At 41.8% G+C, this 26,589-nt stretch overlaps 1 protein-coding gene across 4 annotated transcripts; it reads right to left on the reverse strand.

Annotated features, from left to right (window-relative positions):
• Positions 1-205: 205 nt before the first annotated feature.
• Positions 206-26,579, reverse strand: gigyf1a (GRB10 interacting GYF protein 1a). Of its 4 annotated transcripts, none has more exons than XM_042227518.1 (26): positions 26,331-26,579; positions 20,402-21,023; positions 20,233-20,296; positions 17,341-17,470; positions 16,461-16,556; positions 16,166-16,283; positions 15,593-15,701; positions 15,065-15,264; positions 14,321-14,550; positions 14,106-14,226; positions 13,787-13,972; positions 13,065-13,222; positions 12,389-12,554; positions 12,085-12,251; positions 11,636-11,739; positions 11,418-11,512; positions 11,239-11,312; positions 10,998-11,135; positions 10,568-10,777; positions 10,223-10,443; positions 9,932-10,089; positions 9,624-9,787; positions 8,038-8,082; positions 7,647-7,791; positions 3,520-6,828; positions 206-2,384 (listed from the first exon to the last, which is right to left on the reverse strand). In XM_042227518.1, the coding sequence occupies exons 3-25, from the start codon at positions 20,265-20,267 to the stop codon at positions 6,761-6,763; spliced, it is 3,138 nt and encodes a 1,045-aa protein (XP_042083452.1). In that variant the 5' UTR covers positions 20,268-20,296; positions 20,402-21,023; positions 26,331-26,579; the 3' UTR covers positions 206-2,384; positions 3,520-6,760. The 4 variants fall into 4 exon arrangements, with proteins under 4 accessions (XP_042083452.1, XP_042083451.1, XP_014194524.1 ...); XM_042227517.1 differs by having other exon boundaries at positions 11,418-11,518; positions 26,331-26,578; XM_014339038.2 differs by having other exon boundaries at positions 12,028-12,251; positions 26,331-26,578.
• Between the last annotated feature and the right edge of the window lie 10 nt (positions 26,580-26,589).

Genomic DNA, 26,589 nt, shown 5'->3' on the forward strand with positions numbered 1-26,589 from the left:
GACTTTGTTTCCCTTCACCATCTCATTACGAGAAGTTGTAAACACTGCGGGCGGCCATGTGCTTCAAACTATCGCGAGAGTTCATTGGACGAGACGCGCTCAGTGAGTGCTGATTCTATTATGTGCGGATAAGCGTGATTCATAACAAGATGTCTTCTTGGCTTTTTACTCAAACTTCATAGATAACCAAAGAACACACACAGAGTCGGTCAGAGCTATTTATTTAGTATTTATTTTGTTCTTCAAACAAAAGCCAAACTATTTACACTTCTTTTCAGTTGTTCTTTTCCAAAACATTTTCATTACATGTATGCTGTTATTTTAACAACATTCAAAGACGTATTAAGTGAAGGAGCTGGGCTGACTGGGGTATAACCATGAGTCCATCATTACAGTCGGTGTTACAGTAACCAGCAAAACTGAACCAGGTAATCTTTCCCTCTATAGCTTCTATCCTGAAGCAGGCGGGTCAAGCTGCTCATCAACCAGGGTCTTTAGACACAATACTGTGGTTTCTCTGATCATAAAAGCTTTTGTAGTGCAGTAAAATAGACTGATGATTCATCCATCACAGTATAAGCTTTTTAAAAAATGTGATAACATTTAAAGTAATAATTCAATATCAATTCAACAGTTATGACATACCAATGCCAACTGTGGCTATTTCACTTACCTATAGAAGAAAACTGCACACCACACCCACAGTTGACCAGAAACTTTTAACAAGTCTAAACTGACGGTATTCAATAAACATCAGTTTCCATTTGGATAAAAAACTGCATATGTTTGGTTATAAAGAAGGAAAAAACAAACAAACTATAGAATGACTAAAAACACGAATCTCTTAAATTTAATGAGACATACAGAGTAAAGACGTGGTCCGAGAAGACCTTTCAGATTTCAGACACACCACAGCCTGGTCGCTTCCGTATCGATTCAGTGCCATCACTGATGGTCAGCAGCACTATTAGATACACAGATTTTAGTGTCAAACCCCACAAATACTACAAACCATCATGCATGCCTGTTCTTACAAGCACTCCTATAAGACAAGTGTGAATCACTATGTCAAAACTGTAAAAAGATCCAACTCCTAAAACATTTTATTCCCCTGGAGTGTAAAGAAAACAAATCAATTTGAGGACGACCTGCCATTCTGGTTCAGTTTTGCCGAGGACTGTATCCAACAACAGATACGACACAGCAACAAGCACGTGCTCTGAGATGAACCTCTGCATATTACCCAGTAAGCCCAGCTCCAGGCAGCACAGACTTCAGCCCTTTGTCAAGCCTGCACCTTCAGCAGTAATCTAAATAGGAAATCTCAACGAATCCACACTTTATTTGGATCAAAACGAGAAAAAAAAGGGCAACAAAAATCCAACCACCAGTAAAATTAGATCAACCAAAAAGCCCTCGTTGCTCTATTCTTTAGTTAACTAGTATCTTTAAAGTAGATCACATTTACACTTTTATACAGGACGAGTCTGTCAGCGAACAGACGTCTTGTTAAAACGCTCTTTAGAGTACAGTTAACGAGGTGGTTTCCAACTTAAACTGAGAACGTTTTCATTAAGCCATTTCAGACTGAACTATACAATTTAAGGCATGTTGAACAAAGAAATAAAGCAAAAGCCATTATGGAGAAAACTCAAAAACACTAACTTTTACATTATTTACAAAGCTCAGCGTTTATGCTGCTGGGCGTTGATGCTTGTGTGTCTTTGTGTCGTTTGATATTGTGTATCTCTGGTGTGTGTGCATGTGTGTGTAGACATTGTTCCAGAGGAGAGCCAATGTAACTTTAGCTGAGTGTGTGCATGTAGTGTGTCTGCCTGCTCCTTTGGACTTGAGAATTTATGTGACATATGATAGTTTTGTGTTTTGTTTTCAAAAGTCCTTTTTTTCCTTGTACAATTCTTTCAGTTCATCCAGTTCCACAGCAGCAGCCTTTTGCGATGGCTGAGATGTATTCCGGCCACGTCCACCAAAACTCATCCCAGCACACTGTCTCTGACATCTGGGCAGGAGAGCGGCTCGTCGGTCCCAATGGCTAGAAGACCTTTAAGACCACCATCCGAGAGTTTTCCGGCTGAGGTGGATGATGAACTTCTGGGCAACGCAAGCCTTTGTATCCTCTTCTTAGATGGAGTGTGGGATTAAATCCTTAACCGAACACTTCCAGCAAAAAGGGGATGAAGAGTTGATAAACCTGCAACTTCATCTGTCCAACGTATAATGCCATTGGCCTGCCCACACTGAGGTCAAAAAAAGTTTCTTAGGGTCTAAGTTCAAAAGGACAGGTTTAGGGTTCACTGGTTCATGGGTTGGCTGTAGATAAGATCCTCCTTGCAGAGGGCAGCAAATAAAGCACAGCCAGACTCCTGTGAAAACACATAGAAAGAGTGCAAGACATAATCAGCAAAACTTGGACACAGGCATTAACAGAGGACAGGACTGTATATAAATGATGGAAGTGGCAACTGTTAAAAGTTCTGTTGTGAAGCTTTGAGCTGAATATTTCCACTGTGGTGTTTTTGTGATGAACAAGGGTCGGCGCTTATTGAGACACCAGGACATAGACTCACAGGCTACCCCACTTTTTCATGCTAACCGGCACCAAAATTTGTTAAATGAACATAAAGTTTCAGCAAGACTTGAAATGCCCACAAGACCACAAAGTCTTTCACCAGGAAGGACTTTAAATAAGGTCACACTAAAGCTTAGTTTTCTTGTAGCCTTCCAAACGCCCTCTGCTGGACGTTAGAGAGAATGCGAGTTACGGCAACGCTACACTGGCTTCACTTTTTATTCTGGCCGCTACATCTAGTTTTATTACAGCCTTACAATGATCATCTACCACAATTTTAACTTGCCATAGTTAATTATCAATTAATTTAACAAATCCATGAAGGTGCGGAAAGCAACCTGTAACTTTACGAAAGCTTCATTGACCAATAATTTTTGTCATAGTTTGTCAGCAACCTTTTTCCTGCTGACGGAAACAAGTCAACTAAATGAAAATGTATGGATACTTCCATCAGCAAATAACAAGATGAAGATATTCTGGAGAGACTAGATCCAATCTGAACCAATTCATTAAATTAAGTAATCTCCTCGTGCAGTGAGGTTAGACGCACAAATTTGATCTTCCCCGGAAACAGTAAGTTCTTTTGTTTTGTTTTTGAGGTGGCGGGAAACGACACAACTCCCATCCTTGTTTCTCATGAAAAAGCAACAATTTTGAGGCTTGAGAGGAAGAGAAGACACATGTACACAGTTCACACGTCAAGGAAAATAAGAGGTTTTGCAAAACGTGTGGAGCGCCGCTCATCAGTAAAAACACGACAAATTCTAGATTTTGGTCAAATCGATTTTAGATTTACTATATTTAGTCAACTAAAAGAATTTAGGCAACTAAATTATGACTAAATTTACTGTGAAAATTAACACTGTAGAAAAGCATTAAACAAAAACAAAAAGGATAAAAACAATTAAAATCCTGGAAGAACATCTTACCAATGCCAAGCACTTGTCCTCCGGTAGTCACTCTGCAGCTCTTGAGGCTGTCATCAGTGTCCATCTCTTTACTGTGCGTGTTGATCAAACACTCTTGGTGGGCTCTTTGTAGCCACTGCAACATCCATTTTGATAAGTAGCTATCAGTCAGTCTTGGAGCCACTGCAGCATGGCCACCACCTCAGTCCATGTGGTTTTACGTTCCTTCCCCGATTACTTCAGGGCTACTGGCAAACTAAACTCTCAGCGAGTCCCATCTCAAACTAGATTTAAAAAACAAAAAAAGATTGGTTTTCTTGAAGAACATTCACTCCATATAATCAATGAATTTTCCTTCATCCATTTTGCATTTTTTTTCTTTCTACTCTGAAAGGTAATACAAAAATATGGTTATGTACAGGAGGTGGGAGAAGACGAGCTTCTCGAGTCTCTTATTTCAGTTTGGGAATTTCTTTTTCAGTGACTTTGTCAAAGTCGTAGCAATCCTCCTGTTGTAATTGTGCTCCCATCCCCAAAATTGTACCTCACAGCTTGAATGAACAAAAGTGCATAGGTGAGTCGGTGAGGGCAGGGTGCGAGTGCTTTCGAGGGCCGAGGTGAAGACGAGAGCACCGAGCGGATGCGCTCATACCGTCCTCTCAAGTTCCCCCTCCAGGGTTTGCAGCCCTGCACTCTGTTCTCCACAAAACACAGCCCCATCCTTGAATTTTCTACCTCCGCTCCACGGCTGATCAAGTCTCAGGACCCACGACACAGATCTAGTTAGAGGATCCTGTCCATGTTGTTGTGATGCCTGCCACTCTTCCTCAAAAACAACGAACCAAAATAAACAAAAACGCCACCACACCACTCAATGTCCTTATGGCAGAAGCGCACTTGCAAACCCCACCCGTCTCATGTGGGAACAAAAAAAGATAAAACAAAAGAATAAAACTGCACCCACAGATATCCATGTGGCTTGTAAACAACCAAAGCTCCAGTATGGAATAGAAAGAGTCCTTTCTTTAGTCACCATTTGTACGACCAGGATTGTAGAGGCAGTGTGTTCAACTGTATCCATCTCGAGTTTGTCTCTCTCCTCCACTGTGTAAATGAAAAAAAAGAAAGAAGAAAAAAAAAAAGACCCCGCTCAACTCTTTGAAGCTTTTTTCGGTTTTGTTTCCATTTTTGAAATCTTCTGAGGAACAAAAACAAAATCTTGTATCAGCACGGGTTTCTTGTCATTTTTTTTTTTTGGAATACATTCAATATTTTCTTAAGAAAAGAAAAATAATACACACTTCACATGGCAAAAAATGAAAAAAAAAATTAAGGAAAAGAAAATTAAAAACACACAACAAAAATAGCAGCCCCAAGTGCTCATCTTAGTCCAAATACTTTTTAAACTTTGTATATAATGTATATATTTATATATATTTTTCATTTAAAAAAGAAAACTCGTCATTATCAAATTGCAACAACGAATATGTAACACAATATGCTAACATTTCATGCACCGCTCTGTGCACTTGCACATTAAGATGCTGTATTTTTTTAATTGTTTTTTTGTGGTTTTCTGTATTTCAGAGTCAGAAACTCGACACCTTTCATTCACAAGTTCGAGAGCTGACAAAAGGCAACGTGATCACACCCCCAGGAAAAACACGCTGGACTAAGCCTTCCGATGGATCACCCCTAGACTTAACTAGAAATATTTACCATAGAAACGTACATACTTTACATACACTGTGCTGAGCACTGACACGCACCACACTCGCTCTCAAAAAAGAGTTAATGTCTCGATGGCCATGCACCCTATCCAAGTTCTTAGGCACAAATGTGCATTCATACACATACAAGAAAACAACAACAACAAGAAAAATGAGTACCTGTAGTTTTAACTCATTTCTATGAACAGTAAATGAACATGTACTCTAAACACGCACACTGAAAATCTCACTCGCATGCGCACACAGTAATGTCCCTCATGATTCGCCACGTCTGCTTAGTCCCTTTCAGGTCTAGAGACGGCTCCCCATGGGGAGAAGCTCAGGGAAATAAACTAGTGGTGGTCGTCATGTGATGAGAGCAAAGCTAACATTTACAAATATATGCATTTCTGGTTTTCTATCAGGGGATGAAGAGCTGGTGAGAGAAAGGATGTGTTGTGCAATTGCCCTCTCTCTCTCTCTCATAAACACACACACACACACACGAGCATTCAGTCACACCCATAAAACACACACGTCCTTGTCTGGAAAGGACCACACACACACACACACACACACACACACACACACACACACACACACACACACACACACTCTAAACATGAATACAAAATGACTATCCAAACAGAAAAGACAAAAATGGCCTCTTATGTTTCATACATCTTGGTAAGCAACAAAAAACAACTTGTGCAGACTGTATATTACTGACACAACTCAGCCGCCACACATCAGCCACTCCCAGTCGCTCATACACATTCACAAAAATATTCACTTCTAACTAACCCCATTTGTTTTCTTTTTTTTGTCGTTTTTCTTATTTCGTTTTTTTAGGCAAGTGCAAATCTTCAAGTTTTTTTATAATCCATTTTTCAATAGCTTTACTTTTTTATATAAACGTAAAAAACAGAACCAAAAAAAAAAAAAATGCTAAACAAGAGAAATATCAACAGTGTTTGTCTTTTGAGAAAGGATTTGCTCTCTGATAAGGTTTCAACTAAAGGTCCCCCTGAATTTGAAAACCTAACGTCCCGCCCGCTCGGCCCTGCTCGCTGTTTTCACCGCCGCCTTCCAGTTCTGCTGCACACGCCTATAATGTGCATGTACACACACCGTATGCGCACTGATTCTGAACACGCACGCATACGCACACACGAACAAAAAGAAAAACTATTCAAATCCCATCTCAATAAAGTGCATTAGTTCAGTATAAGGTGCTTAATCTTTTGAGTGCCAGAGGATACCCATCATCCTTTTAACCTCGCCGCGCCTCACCCCCCCTCTCCCCTGCTCTAGTGATCAACTGGTGCAGCAGGGAGCCCTTTTTATTTTTTCTATCCAGAGGGAAAGAACGAGTGGGAGGCGCAGAACTGGGCGCCTCCACTCCACACCTCCCCCTCACCACCATGCTTGCCCCCCCCTTTGTACCCCACAACCCCCAGTTCGGTTCCCCCAGCAGTGCACATTCGTCATCAGGTTTGTCTGATTAAAAGACAGAAGGCCTCAGGTAGCTATTGCTGCTGCGCTGCGTCACATCAGTAATCCTCCACCATCTCCATCTCATTCAGGCTCATACACTCGCCCGTGTTGTGGAATGAGTACCCTGCAGGTAGGAGAGGGCACAGGGAAGAGAGGGGAGAGAGTACACCAAGATTAGAGAAGGATGGCACAAGGGGTTAAAGGCTGGCTTAGACACTGACAGGAGGGAATAAAGAAAACGATATCATAAGAAGAGGTCTTGGCTTCTTTTTGGTTTCTTTGCCGATTCGGATTTTGTCTGAAAAGGTTTTCGGAAAGCGAATAAACAGCTGCAGTGTTAGCATTATAAGGAAGGGCCCACTGCAAATTACACTGTGTCAGAGAAGAGTGAACAAGTTGTGTTTATACTGTTTTACATATCAACAAGTTGGACTCTGAACGCTCCCTGAGACGGAGCATTGGTAGCTAGCTGATTTATTATTGCATCTCTACTCTCGGTAGGTCATTTAAGCAGATCAGTGTTATACAGTGGAAACAACCTGGTTTCACTTCACACATAATCCTACTGCACAAATGACTACATTTTCCACTTTGCGTTTCCATGCTAAGCATTTCCTCTAGTGAGTAACTCATGTACTTGATCTGGGCTCTGAACTAAAAGCTGAAGGTGGGTGTGAATAAAAACGACGGCTACGAAAAGGATCGAAAACTAACTCAAACTAAGCTGTGTAAAAAAAACTGGCAATATGAACATATACTGGGAACTATAACAAACACCAACAGTACTAAATACACTCTAGAAACCTAGTGAAACAAAAAAAACTGGACAGAAGAAAACTAAACAAAATTAAAACCTAAGAAAAACACTTTTTGGTAAAGCTGTCCATGTACGTGGTGAAGAAGTTCAAAGGAAAAACCTTAAAAGCTCTTGAGGTCGCGTACCTAAGATGCTGGGGTCAGAGTGCAGCATCATGGGCTGTTTCTTCTTCATCTTTCCTCCCTGGTTATCATAGAGACCAGCCTTGCCCATGTGGTTGGCCTGAAACATGGACTGCAGAGTGTTGGGATTCATACCTCGCATTGAATCCTAAAAACACAAAGCAAAAATGATCACGATCGTAACAGTGCCAGGTTGGACGTGACCCTTTGATGTTTCCGTTTTCTTTTCGAGTTTCAATCCAGGAGGCTCCTCATAAAGAAATTAAAGTTTTCACTGTCTATAAAAAGTCTTTAATGCTGTAGTAAAGTTATAGTTGTAGTAAAGGAGAGCACTCATTGATGCTGTGTTAATAACAATCCTGCGTGTATGGCTTAGAGGCATGTCTGCATTTACCTGCAGAGGGAAGTTCATGTTCAATCCAGCCACTTCCTTTGATAACTAGGACACAAAGAGAAGAGGAGGAATTAAAGCCACTCTCAGCCTGTTAATAATACTTTTAAACACATATATGCAAAGCCTGACCTTCATCCAAAATATTCACTTCCTACAATTTCAATCCAGCTAACCACAGAAGGTTTGTGTGTGAAACCACGTCCATAATGTCTTAAAGAGGACGCGTCATGCTTTTATATATTACGTCGACTATCAAAATCGCCGACGACTGATTTAATAGTCGACGCGTCGTTTGAAGCTTTGTAAGATCACAAAAGACGCAGGAATAAGTGGCAGGATTTAAGAGTGTAATAACGGACTGAAACAGAAGATGGCAGCACTGCATGTACAAGGATGCCAGCTGCTCATCGCGGCCCTGCTCAGTTTCCAACAATGGCGGCAGCTGGTTAGTTTTAATATTATTCTTATTATACTTTCTGGGTCACAAAATAAACGTTTAACATATTTTAAAGCGAGAATGTAGCTGTGCAAACCTCAAATATCTGCTCAGTTTATCAAGACACCAAATATTTTCAAAAAGCGCTCCGACGTTTTCGGAGACGTCTGTTACCCACCAGTTCGATAGCGAGCCGGGGGCGAGGCTCACTAGCGCCGTGAGGACACCGGACTCCCGGCAAATCGTTTTCAAACCCACCGCCATCTTTCACTACTCAGGTTAAACATGATATATACATAACTTAAAAATGTTATTGTTTGGCTTTTTTCAGTATTTTATTTGTTCCTGAGTAAATCGGTTTGGCTGAGATTAAAGTTATAGTTTTTACACAGCTGAATAAATGTCAGGCAGACAGCTGATTATCAGAAGTGTGAGATGCTCGAGAGTATACTCCGGTGTCCTGTTATATTTTAGATAGCGAGGAGCAGACGGCTGAGTTTATTAAACTTCACCGAAACAATCTGCAAATTTCATTTAAATTCAATAAACTATCATCTTGTCTTTATTTTTAATTAGCACATACCTTAAACACACACACACACACACACACACACACACACACACACACAAGTATGTACAAGTAATCCCTGAGCTTTGACTTCAGACTGCTCTAAACATTCAGTTTCAGGCAGTTTTTCTGTTCTTGGTTGTGAATGATGGCAGTGAGGTTTAAGTGTCTCAAGCTGGCACTGAAAAACAACTCAGTGTTGGTCAAATAAAAAAAAATGTCACAGCGGCTCCAACCATATATTTTATACAGCCTATGAATCCCCTAGGTTTCCAAGTTAACTTACACAAATTGAACACTACATCAAACACTTGTACAGACTAGAATGTACCATCGATTCCCACCTGAGAAAACCATCAGTTTCCGACTGAAAATGCAAACTACTGAACACAGTCTGTGTCTATTCACAATAAAAATGAACAATTAGCCACTCGTCATACTATAGATTAAAGGAGGCTTTAATGGGCAGGCTTTCTGTGTTCTATAAAGAGAACATTTCAGCAATGTTTTTCTTTTCTTTAAATTACACTGACGTCGTTTACCGAGCAGGTGACATTTTGGACTGATGCTCTTTCAACCTACCTGTTGCTGCTGTCTCTGTTGGTTGGCTTTCTGTTTGGCACGTCGCTCCAGAAACTGTTTGGCGAACTCTTTGGCTTCCACTGTGTCCCCTAGGTAGGACCGGATGAAATCCAGCACTGCATAGGGAGACTCCACCTCCTTCAGGTATGCCACAATTGTGGCAACTTGATAAACACACAGCGTGAATGATTAGTGACACAGAAGTGTTGCTGTAATTTACACAGACATCAGCTATTGATGTCTGTAAGCTGAGGGCAAACTCTAAACACCCTTTAGATTGCTAAATGTGATAAAGTTGAACCGCCTACCATCCACAGAGGAGGAGGAGTTGTTGGCAGAGGTGTTGAGAGCGTGCAGCATCTGTTCACACCAGGTGGTGAAGCCGTCCTGAGGCTTCATGCCCTGCAGCAGCTTCAGCAGCTTCTCCTCCTCCTCGGTGCGCTTACGACGGATCATGTACTGATCACTGTGGAGGACACCCAGGCAAATTATATTAAAACTATCATCAACTAAAAGAAATTCATTTTTTCCTGCAAGCAGTCCGTTATAACTGGGCAATCCAACAATCCACATCAGCTGAGTTGCCCAGACATGCTCACCTGAGTGATGGGCTGCTGCGGCTGTTCTTAAGGCCCATGTTGTTGTTGCTGTTCCCACGCAGGCCGGTCTGGTTCTTCACAGCCTCGTCCCACATGCCCATGCTGCCCGAAGACCCTCCACTACTGCTCTTACTCTCCAGACTACCCGGCCCTCCCCACATACCGACGCCATCCACCCACTGCCCTCCCATGGAGGAGCTCCCCATCGACAAACCAGAGTGCTGCAAACGGATAAAAATCAGGCTCCATAAATGACCAACAATATGTACGTTTTTATTTTAAAACATGCAAATTCCTGCTACATGCTAACATTATCACTGCTGTAGACCTGAATGGTGAACTCACGCGGTCTCTCTGCTGCTGGGCTCTCTGCTGCTGCTTCAGGAGTCTCTCAGTCTCCTGCTGTATTTCCAGCAAAGCCAGAGCCTGGGGCTTTCCTGCCTTAGAAAGCCCAGAAGAGGAAGCCCCACTCCAACTAGAGCTGCCTGCCCCCGGTCCTTGCTGCTGGGGGGTCTGCTGCAGCAATTTCATGATCAGTTCCTGCTGCTGACGACACTGCGGGAACATATGACAGATCAGGCTATAGCTGTGGTTCTCGTTTCTTAGAGGAAAACAGCATTTAGTGCCGCTCAGCAAAGCAAATAAAATATCAAACATTATGAAAACTAAATCAAAACGCAGCACGGAATATTTTTGCTTTAATGAACAAAGCCAGTAACATATTTAACAACCCCAAGGCAACACATGGGATAAAATGAATGCAAAATTTCTCCACCTGCTTGCGTCTGAAGATCTCCTCCTCCTCCCTCCTTTTCTGCTCCTCCTGTTGCCTTCTCTTCTCCTCCCTTCGCTTACGCTGCTCCTCTTCCTCACGCTTCGCCCTGAGTTCAGCGTCTCGCCTCTCCTGCTGGAGCTAAAGGAAATGCGTCATCAGTAATTGTGAATGAATATTTGGATCTGACGCTGGTATGACTCAATGGACTCACAGTCTGATATTACTATTCAACAGCCCTCACCTTCTGAAGCTGTTCGAGAGTTGGACCCTGAGTAGAAGGATTCATTGTTATGTCCCAAAGACTGGCTTCACCACCTACATGGAAATGAAAAAGGATCATTTTAGCGGCAGCAGCTACAGTTTGTGTGTTTTAACTGTGCCTGCCTGTGTGTGCACAAACAGCAGCAGTCCACACTGTACCTGACGGCTGTGAAGCTGAGGTATGCATGTCCCACATGGACCCTGTATCTGGCACTGACATCGATCTGTTCATCGAAGGCATCATACTCTGCTCACTGCACCTGGGACATAAAGCAACACCCGACGTGTACGTTTACTTTGAAACTAAACATGTCCTCCAAAGTTCAAACTAGGACCGGAATGAACTCCAACAAATTTAGGGCGAAGCCTCCACCCACCTGTTCATGAGCTGGAATAGCTGCTGCTGCTGTTGGAGCTGTTGATAAAGAGCTGCTGCTGCGAGCTCCTGTTGCTTTTTCAGGCGCTCCTGGTCCAGGTTTCCCTGATGAAGGGGAAAGATATAATGTCAACACAAAGGAAAAGTCAGACTCAAAATTACAATAGCAAATTACTGCATCTAGAACAGACTGGCTTCTGGTAATATTTCAGCTACATTTACACACATTTATCCAAGTCAGCATGCAATAGAAAATTCATTAAATCAACTGTGTGACATTAAGAGGTGAGAATTTAAAATTACAATTCCTGCCACCATAACCTGTCTAGAAATGTGCCCTCTCATTTGCATCCTCCCCTCCCCATCCTCTCGGGTGGCTGAGCTCTGACTCACAGTCCCGGCGGGCCCCCGGTTGGGCTGCGGGCGCTGCGTTGGTGGTAGCTGTCTCACCAGCAGGGGCGGCGGGGAGGGACCCGGGGCAAAGGGCACGCGGCCCCACATCTTGATGACATCCCCCAGGGGTTGGAAACCTTCATCACAGCCCCGCTTCACCAGCAGGGTCATGGTGAAGTAGCCAGCCTGAAACCACTCACACATCTCCACCGTGGTGAATGGACCTGGTTGGTGGGCAGGACAGAGAAGAGTTTGCAATGCAGAAACTGACCTTAGGTGTCGGACTAGCTTCATCTCACCTCAAGAAATTAACAGTTTTTATTCATGTTTTTAGAAAGTATCATCAGGAGAATAGGAGTACCCTGGATCTCTCCCTGGGGGTCCTTATAGAACCACTTCATGGCAGCCTCGTGAGTTAGCGGCAGAGCAGCTGCCGTGTTCCTGCTCTCCTGCTGCTGCAGAGCCTGGGTGAAGCACTCCTCCTCCAAAGAAGTATCCTGCAGTGATGCCACCATCTTCTCTGCCTCCTACACAAATATAAACAAACATTTATTATCTAGTCGACAAGAGTTGGTGTAGCAGGCTCACCCGTAGGATGAAAAGGTGGCGATGCTAATAGTACAGCTAAGACTCACAACTTTGAATGCACTGATACCAGCTAAAACAAAGCTCAGCAGGTTTTAGACCTAGTCAGACAAGGTTATGTTAGTGATGCTTGTTTAAAGTAACATATGTGAAAATATAAACAATATATAGAAGAGCACAGAACAGACATGCAGACGTCCTTTTCAGTTTCCGGCACATCAATCAGCATCAAATGAACTGCTCTACATTTGCAGCCTCCCCCCTAACCATCGCATTTTTATTCAAAGCAGTGAGCTTTATCAAAAGACAAAAAAAGAAAAGTGCAGTACTGGTTTTGAATATTCAGCAGCAAAATAATCACCAGTTTCATCCCTCACCTGAAGGCTGTGAAATGTAGTTTGATTAGACATGATTACATAATTTGTCTGAAATGTTCCTCTTGCTGCTCCTACCTGCTGCAGGTGTTTCATGCCTTCGTCGTCCTCAGCGTCTCCTCCAGATGGCGGGAGTAGAGGAGCAGCAGATGAAGGGGGTGGAGGAGGCAGGCTGGAGGAGGTGGCTGCGCCGCTGGGACTCAGCTGGGCCTTGGAGCCCCCTAATGGAGCTGCATCTGACATACGCACATGAAAAAAAAAAAAGAAGAAACGAGTAAAACAATGGGCCCTATTTTTAGTCTTTCTATTTATAGTTTAGCGTTTGGTGTTGTTTGATGTGAGCGGTAGAGCCGCCTACTGGCTCTGTGTCACATCCAGCAGCCGGTTCAGTAAACAAAGTATCAAATGACTGAGGCAAACATATTCTATTTCAAACCAAAATATCAACATGGCTGAATTTCCTTGCTCAAACACGCCGACCTGAGACTGAAAGGGTTGAGGTCATGAAACCAAAGGTTCAGGATCTCTCACTTTAGAAGCCTTTTTTTAATTTAAATCATTGCACAATAAAAAGTTGCCTAAATAACTTTATTTTCTGGATTTATACAAAATTAAACAGTCTAATAATTACTGAAATGCAGAAGCATGTATATTTGATATAGACAGTGAATGTTCTTTTTTTTTCTTATAAGAGTTTAACACATTAATGAAATTGCCTAAAACAAATTTTTTTAAAAAGATAATATTGCCGTTTTGTCCTGTTGGCACACTAACACAGAGGTATGTGGAACATGACCTACCTTCACCAGACGTGCTGCTGGCCTTCACAGACTGGCTGTTGCTCAGCTGGGCATTATCCACCACTTGATTAGCACTGCTGGGTTGGGACTCCAGCGATGGAGGGGGACAGTGAGCTGTTGGAGAAGACGAAGGAGATGCTGGCTTTGTCTCACCATCTCCAACAATAAAGATGGCTTCTTTAATCTCTGTGAGGCCAGGAGTGGAAGAAAGGAAGGGAAAAAAGTAATGAATCCTCCATTGACTATGATCAGTGAAGGTAAAAGATAGAAGACAACATGTAAATGTAAGATCAAATAAAGACATCCGGTCTCGCCTCACCCTTGTCTTTGTCTCCTTCAGCGCTGTTCCTCTCCATATCAGCAAGGCTGTCTCCCTCCTCTTCCTCTTCCTCTATCCCCTTAAACTCAAACTCCTCCAGGATTGTCTCCTTGCCACTCTTCTGATACAAGATACAGACCAAAAAAGTGAAGCAATCCCAACAAATAAATATTAAAACAATATCGTAACAGTAACAGAAACATCATTCTGAGTACCTTCATAGGCATGAACGCTCCAGACGAGTCAAAAGTGCCCATCTCCCCATCCTCCTCATCTGTACACCACTCGGGCAGGCCGTCCCTATCGTCCTCTAGACCATCGCTGCCTGCGCGCCGACGCCCGCCACCGTGACCGTCAGAGTCCCGGAAGTCGAAATCAAACTTCCTCCTCCGACCTTCTCCTGGACCACTGTGGTCCCGCCAGCCCGCTGAGCGAGGACCACCATCTGGTAAACAAATGGAAAGTTATTAGCTTCAAAACTGCCCTGAGCTACACTCAGAAATTTATTTTTCTGATTTAACTCAATCTGGAGTTTCATTTTCAAGACATCTGGTTTGGAAAGATCATGATTCATTGAAGCCGACTGCTGAGTCTGCAGAAACTCAGGAAGCTTTAGTTTAACCTAAACCCAGCTGCTCGGTCTTCCCATCACTGACCACTAGATGCCAGTACAATGTCCTTTAAGCTAAAGTTGACACACACATTGTTAACATAGGCTTAAAAACACAGTAATATAACAGTGGAATGATGAGTAATATAAATCTCAGTGATGCTCCATCTTAGTGATTTTAATGAGGCTATACCAAAGTGTAGCTTCCACACTAATGGGTTAGGGCAAAAGGTTTATGTCAAAGGAACATTAAAAATTTGATCCAAGTCTTAGCTTGTGTTGACAGCAGAAAGAGGAATAAACAAAGCAGAGTTTATGACAATAAAAAAAACGTTTGTGTTTATCATACCATCCCTACGGGATCCAGCAAGTCTCCAGTTACTGCCCGGCTCCCCTTCGTCTTCCTCCTGCTCCTCCCGTAGGGTGCGCCAGTTATCACTGTCAGCCCTTGTGTACTCTTTCCTCACCGGACCCACGGGACCTCCAGTTTCTTCAAAGCCAGGACGTCCCACCTCCCGCCGCAGCGGCTTCTCAAATCGACGCTCACCCCTGAGAAAAGGAGGGAAATGAAGGGAAAATTAGACCAGTTAGCAGAAGAAAACATGGGCCAGTTTTTAACCCAAGAGCAGTGTGTGCAACCAACACCTCACACTGGAGACAATACATTTGCACAACTTATCCAGATCTTGGAAGGAAAACTGAAAGAAATACAAAAAATACCTGAAAGGATTACAGACTAGGCTGCACTGCTTGACAGCTGCTCTGAGTAATGATAAAACAGGCTTCTGTTGTGCAACAGAGCACTTGGAGTCATTATTTGCATGACCTTACCAACATTTTAGGGACAGTGCAGGTGCCGTGCGCAGTTTATCCTTACCGGTCGTCCCAGCTCTGGCTGCGGTGAATCTCTCGGACGCTGCGACCGAAACCCACCTCGGCATCTTCAATACTTCTTTGGTAGAATCCACCTTCACCACGGCCTCGGCCTGTTTATACACATTAGAACAAGGCATGTGTGGTTAAGTAGCTTCATCCTGCAGGCAGGTGCACACATCAACACACCATCGAACATCATTCTTCTTTTGTGGTTTCCTTTGCTGGGCTGAACTGTGCATGTGTTTACATTGGCATGTGTTGACAAGGTAAGCGCGTAAGCCCTGTGCTTTTAGGCTGCGGCTGGACAAAAGGAGGACTATTTTAAACAGGCCAAGAGGAAGTGTGTTGCACCAAGATGGTGGAAGAAAGAAGGAAATAAACACTTTAGTAGTTGCCTTAAATAAACTGTTTTACTTTAGCTGGGCAGCAGCCATTGTAGTTTGAGCCGAGGGCTTTAAGCAGCCCTTCTGTTGTTGTTGTTGGACTCTGCAGCACAACTGATTGTGAACAGGCTCAATCGGGGCTATACTTTATTGCCTGTGTCCCTCATCCAACTTTTTTTCCCTGCCGTTACCTCGACCACCCCGTGTGGCTCCTCGTCCACGGACCACTCCAGCTGGGGCCGCACCACCCACTCCTTTTCCCATGAGCCTCAGCACTGCCACACTGTTCACAGACATGGAGAAGTTCCTCTGCAGAGTGAGTTGAACGAGCCAAAAAAAAAAAAAAAGGAGAGAGGAATGTGAGGAATGTGAGCTCACAGGCACATCTGTCAACTGAATCTGTATGAGGGTGAGATACCACAAGATAGGGCTCAAACAGTTTAACATTTGCAGATATGCGTTTGTGAGAGTGTGGCTGGTGCAGACCTGCTCCTCCTCAGTGAGAGGCACCAGTGCCAGTGGCTGCATGGGCTCTTCTTGCAGAATAGCAGCAAACTCCTTATCCTGCATGTCCTCTGGGACCTAAAAGCAACAACAAGAGGACAAAACCACCTCTTAAAAACTTGAACTCTGACTTCAAACATGTTCATATGTTTAAGGATACAGACTTATACAGCACTTTAGAGAAGTCCTATTGTTCTACACTATTTATGCTGCTTTGTATGAGTCACAATTCAGAGTAAGCCTTATTTTCAGCCCGCCGGGTTATTCTGTCTGAAAGAAGCAGTTTTCCTGTAAGGCCATCCTCTCTTCTCTTCTTCTCTAAGACAATTACTTTTGATTGACTGCCCCTCACAAACAGGGGTGAACTGCAGTTCGGTGTTCTGTGCTTATAGACAGATATTAAAGGCAGGGTTTTTGTCAATGTACTCCAAGCCCGGCATCTCATAAACCGGGCCTCGGACCGGTTTGGTTCCGGGCCGCGAGAGTTGAGGCTCAGGTGTGATTTTCAGGGTTTTTATCGGTTTTCAGCGTTATTTTGTTATTGTTTTTATCATTAACTCGGTTTTCCTGGGTCTTTTCACGTGTGTTATGAATAACTCTTCTTTGTTTCAGTAGCGGTACTAGTTTTATTTTGTTGTATTTTTCCGCGACACCTTAAAGGCCGGTCCGTGAAAATATTGTCGGGCATAAACCGGTCCGTGGTGCAAAAAAGGTTGGGGACCACTGCTTTAGCTGATATCCATCTCCTTGTGTCAACAGGTGACTGTAAGCTTACATCATTTTTGCCCCATGTGAATGGGATTCAGTGTTTCACATTGGTATAGACTGTAATAAATCGAGAATGAGTAAACTATTAACCAACCTTGTTGTCTTTGACATAAAGTGCTAACATCTCCTCTCGGCCGTAGCGGTACTCGGCCAGCTTGTACTTTGGCATGGCGGGGGAAGGAGGGGGAGACGTCACACTCCCCCCACTGGACAGTGCACGGAGCCTGTGAGTAAAAGACATAGGATAAAGTACTTTACTTTCAACAGCAGGAATTAAAGCGACTGTCCAGTACAACAAATAGGTGTTTTGCAACTGCATGCTAAAGCTTTCAAAGCTGTGTATTTGCTCTACTTTTTCCCCCAAGCTAATAACAATCTCTGACATGTAATGTAAAAAACAAGCTTTATAAATAACTTGGTGCAAATTCCCCAGTTGGTTCTGAACGCACGCACACACGAAAATCAGAGCAATTGTGTAACCTTGATAGAATTCCTTTTAATCTCAATTGAAGAAAAATAACTAATAGCATCCATCTTGCAGCAGGAAAAATTTTTTAGTAAATGTTCTGTAACAAATTCCTCCCACACAGCTCCCCCTGAACACACTTGGCTCAATGCTGACGATATATTAGCTTTCCAATCTCAAGATTTCATTTTAAAAAGCTATTACTAGCTGGCCAACTTCCAAGGCCTGCTGTTTAACAATGGCTCCTTTCACATGCCTCTACAGAGTGTGTCAGTGACTCTCAGCTCCACATCAAAACCATATGCAGCTCAGAGATGGAGAGGTGGGTGTGGGGGGTAGAAAGGTAAAGGGAAGCTTCATGAAAGCCCAGTTGGTAGCATGTAGCAAATCAAAGAGGATAAAAATAAGTGGAGCAGCAACTAATATGCATAATAAGAGAAGCACTCAGGAAGCAAGCCAGTGGGTGGGTTACTAAGAAATATTTGTGCATCATACCTGCATTTACCTGCAGCAAAACATGAGCTTTCCTCCCTAACAAGGATTCAAATATCCTCTACACACTTAAATCTCTACATGAATAATCCTTTGAGAGTCTTACCAAGCTTGGAGTAAGAGAAACTACACCAACCTAAAAGCATGGCCGAATATTTTACTTTGAATTCGACCACAATGACTAACATAGTTGCAGGCTGCGCTGCCAACTAAAGCTCGAATGGTCTAAATAATTTCGTAAGGTTAACTGGCCTTTAAAGACGTGTAAACATGCTGGTCAGGCAGCTGTATGTGGCGAGCACATGAACCGGCCGCTCTGTAACTATATTAAAACGGGTACGAGGATGAAAGTGAGCTACGAGAGCCACTGAGAGCAAAGCAGCTGCAGATGTGTAAAGGCAGAAATATTCTGTGAGACTGGCACTGCACCAAGAATGCACACAGCAGTCACGGGCCGTTAGAGATGGAGAGCTACCAAACTGCAGACTACGCCCCCCCATTAATCGCTGCACAAACATTCACTGAGCTACAGAAACAGCAGAAGGAAAGAGAGATGGACAGGAGAGAGCAGTGACAAAACCGACACTTTGTTACCACTGAAATGACTAACCACGGCGGGGCGCCTGCAAGCAAGACTCCTTTTTAAAAGCACTTTCATATCAAGTTTAAACGTCTTCAGCAACGTCTTTTTTTTTTTTTTTTCCATGTGTTAACAGACTGTAACGGAATTTAAAACTGAGACCTTCCTCTGTACTATTTGTTGCCTTTAAGAACCTGTGTGAAGACTGACCGAGAATTTATTGTAAGAATCCGAGAATATTATGCTCGATTCTTAGTGTCTACCATTAGTGTCGCTCTCTTCTACCCCCAGCGCCAACAGTGAGCAACACTAGCCAAGAGTAGTACCGAGTCCACAAAAGCTCAAACACACATTCCAGAGAAGGACAACAGAACTGACTTCAGACAACATTTCACTTATGAAAAGTGAGTAGCGAAGCTAGGCTTAGCCAGGTAGCTGATGTGCTTTGGGCATACCATGTAATTTCACCTAATGGTAACCATTAGCTTACCTGCTAACATGGTGACTAAAGCCACAACAAAGTCAGTTTTATCCAACTGAAGTTTGATCAAACAGAAAATAAGGCCTTCAGGGGAGAACTACAGTTTACACGAGCATGATTCATTCACACTTGTAAACGAACTGCATGCTCTCTCCTGTTACAACATATTGTCTTATGTGGTAACTTGGCCGCCTATATTCAAACTGCAGAAAGATCCAACCAAGGTATGACATTACAAATGTTTATATTTCAATTTAAGTGTTCATTTCTTGGTCACATTGCCAATCCACACACAAAGGATAGGTCAACACCCTGAAGCCAACTGAAGAATGAAGGCTGCTTATGCCATCTGCACAGCTAAGGTTACTTAACAGCATCTCTAACAGCCGTTTTCATACCGATGATTTTCTCAGGTAATGCTGGTGCCACCTTCACACAACTCAGTTTGTCCAACAAAAACTCATAAACCAAAAGACATCAGCTCTACATTAATGAGAGACCATCAAAAAATAATCTAAATATTTCAGGTCATCGCTTCCATTTTGGGCCTTTGTTTTCATGGTTTTTGGTACGGACACTCTGAACCGTTTTGGTTGAGCTGAATTTGATCGAACAACAGCTTATAACCTAACCAACTTCACTAACCCCTGATCTTTTCCTAGTGTCATTTTCAGGGGAACGAGTCCAATTGACACAGGACGTTAAGACTTAAGCAAATTGCCATTGCGATTTAACGGCCACATTCAAGAAGGTCATTTGGAGGTTGCTTAAATCTGCACATTTCATTATGTCCAAAGTTTCCTTAAAAATAAAAAAACAGAATGGCACTCAGCATAACTCATCCGCTTTTAATTTTCCCCCACAAATAAAAACAAACACAAAATAAGCACTTGGTTGCTCTGGGAAATATTTCTTTATAAAAAAAAATTGGAAATATATAAATAAGAAAATAAAATACAAATATTACCATTCTGGGCCGAAGTTAAGAGTCTCAGCAGTCATATTCCTCACGTCCACACAGAACTGAGTATCTAAGGAGGAAAAAAGTATCCAGATTTCTTTGTGTTTTTTCTCTTTTGTGACGAATAAAATGCAACTTTGAAAAGGAGGGTTAACAAAAGAAAACGGTTCCTTACCCTGTCCAGATAATCGGAGCAGGCTGGACTGGGCTGGACCAGGCTCGAGCTGGCTGGCTTTAGTTAGGCTTAGGTGACTAGAAGGCTGAGTGGTGCTTAAGCTGTGGTCACAGAGCTCCCCAAACACACAAAGAGAATAGCTGCCAGTTTCAGGTGCTTGAGGAATACCAGGTTATCAGGTCCTAACTAAGGAAGGGCTTTCAATGATAAGTTTGGAGAATGGAAGCTCCTGCTACTCACAGCCAAAAAAGGTTGTTAACATAAAAAAGAAACGAAAAGAACCTTAGAAATTAACAATGGAACAAAATAAAACACTCTTGCTAATAATGTCTTCTTTTTTTGTTTGCGATTTCCTTTTTGTTTTTTTACAGCAGTTATATCTCACATTAACGTTAAAAATATGAACTGATTGATCAAAAGACGTAACGCAGGAACAAAATAACAGCCGAAAAAACAATGAAATAGGCTGCTGGAACAGCTGCCAAGAGCAGACGCGACTCGCACTCCTCTTCTCCTTTCTCTCACTCCCTCTGTGCCGTTTTCTCTCGCTCCAACTGAAATGTGGACTGACGGAGACCTTCTAGGTAACTCCTTTATTTCCTGACCTCCTCCCTTTGCACCACTGGAAAAAAAAAAGAAAACAAAATACTGTTAAACAGAGACAGAATGAGAGAAATATAAAATTTCAAAGAAAAATGGGAAGAAGTAAACACTTCATAAATTAGCTGCTGCTCTTGAGATGCTTTTTCACCGCTTGGCAGTCCACCTCTGTTGTAAGTGAGTGAAGGAACCATAATTTGATTTTCTCCACCAAGACTCGACATACCATTTACACAGCGTGCCTGGGACTCACCAACAGATACCCAATTTGATCAATGTGTTGCAGCACTCCGAGTTGAGGGGAAAGTGCTGTGGTATTCCTTCACTGAATAAATGAAAACTATTTCTAGTATAGCACTCAGTCATACTCCAACATTTCTGCTGCTCACAGGAGATTTTCCATCCTGAAATACACCGAGTCTATTTCAGTCATGTTGTGAACCAGATGCTTCCTAAACCATGCAGCTGGCTGGGGATGGTTCCTCAAAATGTCATGGCAACTAAAGCAATATCCAGGCAACTAAACTTCAGCAGCAAATGCTCACATACACATACATACATATATTGCCCCTTTAACATGAACACCACTTAGGTTTGCACACTGATGACTAAACACAAGCCATATTTTCCAGCTTCCTCCCATCTAGGTGACTACTTTCCTTCAATATTCCCTCACCACAGACGCTGAACAAAAAAGGTTAAGTTCACAAGTTTTCACAACATTTTATTAAATGGCCATCATTGCATATAACCGACACTTGCATACCTACGCACTTTACAGAGATTGGCAACATGGTGCTAGCAAACTAGAGAAAATAGACATTGCTGTTTCAATCGGTTTCGCTTTAAATTAGCTTTGTCATCTTGCATTTGCATGGATGTTACTTTCTCTGCCCTCTAATGCGCTGTTTTGCTACATGCTTAGTTATGTTGGTAGTAAATACTGCACATGAGGAAAGCATGAAGAGAAGAAAACTTTACTCAGGCTTATTACAGTTTGATTTATTTAAACTGAAACAAAAGATTCCCAACAACTGACAATCTATGTGAAAATAAATAGATAAATAAATAAAAGAATATAAGATAAAATGATGTTGGCTACGATGGTTTGAAGCCAATTTTTCCTCTCCCTTTTTTGTTTTTCCTTTTTTTTTTCTTTTTTAGATGAACCTTGTTGCAACAGAGCCAAGAAGCTCTTCTGTTGATAATGTTAGCCAATGACACACACTGGTTCAGAGAAGCTGTATGTTTTATTATTCTTACAGTTGGGGCTGTGCCATCCTCCACGATAATATTGGTATAAAATATTTTCACATCTTATAAAACCGCCACAGTGCAATATCATTGCTATAGTAAGTCATGCATTTACAATCCCTAGTGTGCACTACAACAAGACAAGGCCCAGACATGTCTGAGAGCAAGAGTCACATGTCATTCTCCAACGACTATTTAACTAAAGACTGAGCTACTTAAACAACCTCCAACAAAGCACTATGCTAAAAAAAAAAAGAAAACTGCTCCTGCCAAAGGTGGAAACAAACTTTTCATGACTTGAAGAAAAAAAAAAAAAAAAACACCGCCAACTACAACCAGGCTACAAATGACTCAACCTAGCATGGTTAGCTGCACTTGTTATGAAAAAGAAGAACAAAGTGGATGGAAATTAGGAAATTACTGATGCAGTTACATGAAAAAAGAGACTTAAGCACCTGTTTAAAAAGCTCAGCCTTAGATAGAAAATACCAGGGAAAAAATACTGCTTTTTTTTAATGTGACAATATTGTGCAGCTTCTTTAACTTTATTTACTGCTGAACTAAAGTGTTACGCACTTATTCACACTATTGCTTAAAACTTCCAGGGAAAACACTACCTGGGCTAACTGTGTCACTAACATTTAACTATAAACGCTGCCGCATGTTGTTTCATTAGACTCACAATTCAAATTAGTACACGTGCCATCAGTGACAGCTCACCAGAAAATAAGGATGGAAAATGCACTTCATTTAGTTACACTTATAAATGCTTCTGCCTAGGAGTGGGCGATATAAACGATATACGATAGAAACGATATAAATTTGGCCAACGATAGAGATTTTGACTATATCGCTCTATCGCGATAGCGGATGTTGATGATGTCATCAAGCTACGCCTGTTTTGGTCGAAAGCATCGCAGCGGCTAAAACCATTATCATCTGCAAATTATGGCAGGCTACAGTCATAGCAAAGAGATGAAGCACTTTTGAAATATGGGGAAAGCCAAAAACTGCGCTTCCTCCACTTCCGTAACATTGATTCATTAATGTTGAATTCTCTCGCAGCTGTTCTGTTCCCATGTTGTTGCAGTATATTAATAACTAACCTCGTATTGTGGATGAATAATCTCAGTTGTTCTCCTGACTGAAGTTTGGCCTGTGTATAGCATCCTGCTATGCGATTGCATTTGTCTCTAACCACCAGAATCTCTCACGTTAACTTTTATCGAGTGGAAAAAAAGTTGGCGTTCATCCCCCAGCTTCACTGTGCTAATGTTATGCTAACATAGCTGTGTCGCTAGCAATCACGTAGACAACATTATATACCAGGTAGCCCAACTTCAGTAACCCTGCAAACGCCACTGCTGTTTAGTTTTCCGTCTTCATTTATGTTGGAAGTGGTAGCAGAGCTGTACGTTTTAATTAGTTTCAAAAATCTCTGTCAGAACATGGTATGAAATGTTTAGGTGTAAACTAGCGAGCAAACTTCCTGTTAACTTGTAACTCCGTTAAATTTAATAAATTCTGTTTTCATGGATGCATGGATGCTAAACTTAATTGTTACACCCGATAAAGCAGCAATGCTGATGATTTAATTAAAGATGAAAGAATTTAGACCGTTTTTAACTCTTAGTGTTCGTTTGACTTTGGGACCTGAAGCGGACGGAGTTTTGGACCCAGGTTACTCCGCGAAGCTCCTCACTACGGCAGCCGTAGCAGTGCGGCTTACCAAAGTTGTACTAAAACATTTTTTAACAGATTTCTGCTCGCCAAAATCGGTTCGAGGTCAGTAAGCACAACCAGAATTCATACATAAGGCACACTCTCGATTTTTGAGAAAATTAAAGGATTTTAAGTGTGCCTTATAGTGTGGAAAATACGTTATACAGAAGAAAAGAATATATCGCGATATATATCGTTACCACACATGCTTCAAATTATATCGCAATATGAATTTTAGGCCATATCGCCCAGCCCTACTGCTGCCTGCATTTTTCAACATTCAGTATTGTTTCTGTAAAATATAATTACTGCAAATTTTCTTTGGATATAATTTTGAGACTCAACTGGACACCCCCACTAACAATGTAGTTGCTGCCCTTTTAATCAGAGCATCTCAAATACAGACAGAAACTTTTTTTAAACTTTTCACCTAAACCTCTTTCAAGGAAATCCTAGCAGCTAGGATGCTGGCCTTTGTTATTTTAAAGCAAATGTCCAAAACCAATTAATTAATCTGCTCACCTGTTTAAAGACCGCTAACCCACTCAACCTACAAATGAATGCAATTTCCTAGCAACTGCACAGTACATCCTCCTATTGTATTACTAAAGTTCAGTTTTAAAAAAAAGCCCCACTGCTCACATATCCCTGTTTTCTTGGTTTAAAAAAAAGAAAAGGAAAAAAAATAGGAAATTCGAGGTCTTAATTGAACTTTTGTACCTATAAGAAATCTGCTACATTGCCAGTAGATATGATTGCCTTATTTACATTAGTTATTACATTCATTATCATTTTAGAAGGCAATACAAATTGATGGAACTACTCAGTGCATAATCACTGCAACTGGTAAAGATTTTAAAGACAGAAAACAGAAAAATTTAAAAAGGAGAATTTAATAATTACCGAGTAAGCAGATTTAAGAGCAGTCCACATTAAACTATTAACACTGCGATACAGACATGTTTAAGACAAATGGAAGATACTGAGCAGGTCCAGTTTACATTCCAATATACAGCAAATATAAAATCCTAATTTAAATTTCTCTTCTGAATTATTGGGGGAAAAGACCATTTTATGCATTTGTAAACCAAAAGCATATAAACTTCTACATGAATTTAAAAGACAGTAGGACCTAATGAACTCTCATGTGTGAACAGGAAAATTTAAACATGCCCTTTAAAACAGGATTCAAACCATTCCAGTCACACAGTTTCCAGTTTGTGTTTGTCAGACATGTTCAGGCTCCTGATCAGAATGCAAAGTACTTTTTTTTTTTTTTTTACATGAGTACTGTACTTTAAACAGGTGTACTTCGCAGGTGTACCAATTGTCAATTTAAAAGCAGCACAATAAAAACACCTGTAATACCAGGCTCCAGTTATAATGGCCAGATCAGTTATGGCTTAAGGGAAATCCAGAAAGAAAATAATTTCACAGAGAATCACCGAATAAAATGACACTTTATTGCTCTTTAAGCTCCTAGCAGATATGGCAAATTTTTCTTTACTTTTATGCGCCGTCCAACAGACTTTTTTTTTTTTACTTCGTTTAATACCCTGTATCAACTTTGCTTAAAAAATTATAATAAATAAGTAATTAAATAAATAATTAAATAAATAATGCAAGGTCGGAATATGGGATTTCTTGTGCGTATAAATATTAGCAAAACTCATGCACTCCAAAACGTGGCGGGATAAAGATTCCACTCTGAGTAAAAGGGAGCGGTACCAGTGGCTCAAAGTGATACAAGTGCAAGCAAACTTGCAACTCTGACTAAATTAACTAAACCGATGGTGCTAAATGTGGCTAACATTTAAACAGAACAGTCGGAGTTGACGTTAGCTACCGACAGTTGTGGCGAGCTACGCTAGCGCGTACCCTGCTCGCCTCTCAAGCCAATTAGACCGAACTGATTTGTGGGCAAAGTGCAATAAAGCCCTAGTTACAACATCACTGGCCTCGATATCATATTTCTATTGCATATGAGCAGTTGCTAGCTAGCTTGCTTCGTAACTTAGCACAAGGTATGCACTGATCGTAAAGGCCTTGGCTTGTAGGTTCAAATGACACCAGATATGTCGGCAAAGGGGGCGGAGTATTGGGATCTGAGTCCCCGGCCTGCTCCGCTAATGTGCGGACGACCACCAGCGCCACTCCGCTGTCGGTACTAATGCGTTGTAAACAAAACAAACAACAGCAGAAACAGAATTTTAGCACTTAAACAACTCAGTGAAAATGTTTTTTTTTCATGACAGATAACACCGACCCGTTCGAGCTGCAGAAGCTATTAGCATGTTAGCTCCCGTTAGCCAGCTAGCTAAAAGACAGGCAGCAAAGAGGAACCATGGCTTACCTTCACTGTTTATAGCTACCAGACTGCTTGTCTGCACGGCGTGTCTACAGCCAATTTATCGAATGCATTGGTCTCTTTAAACACTGTAAACGTATTCATTCGACAGAATAGTACTTTCAGAAAGTCGTGCTCTGTATTTTATTTATTATTTTTTTCCCCTCTCCACCAACGGTCGCTTCTGCGTATCAGTATGTGTCTGCTGGCTCCCAGTCGCTGCTCTTCTTGTTGTTTGTGTTTCGGAAACATGGCCGTCAGTGTG

This window comes from Haplochromis burtoni, unplaced genomic scaffold (assembly GCF_018398535.1).
Source record: "Haplochromis burtoni strain Fernald_Lab_line unplaced genomic scaffold, NCSU_Asbu1 Contig_265, whole genome shotgun sequence".
Classification (NCBI taxonomy): Eukaryota; Metazoa; Chordata; class Actinopteri; order Cichliformes; family Cichlidae; genus Haplochromis; species Haplochromis burtoni.

Bases quoted from the DNA above. Each gene is read 5' to 3' on its own strand.
- gigyf1a (XM_014339037.2), bottom strand. From the start codon at position 20,267: ATGACTGCTGAGACTCTTAACTTCGGCCCAGAATG. The intron at 11,740-12,027 runs GTGAGTCAGAGC...CCCCTTCATCAG, and splicing joins ACCGGGGGCCCGCCGGGACT to GGAAACCTGGACCAGGAGCG. The intron at 6,829-7,646 runs GTACGCGACCTC...TCCTACCTGCAG, and splicing joins CTCTGACCCCAGCATCTTAG to GGTACTCATTCCACAACACG.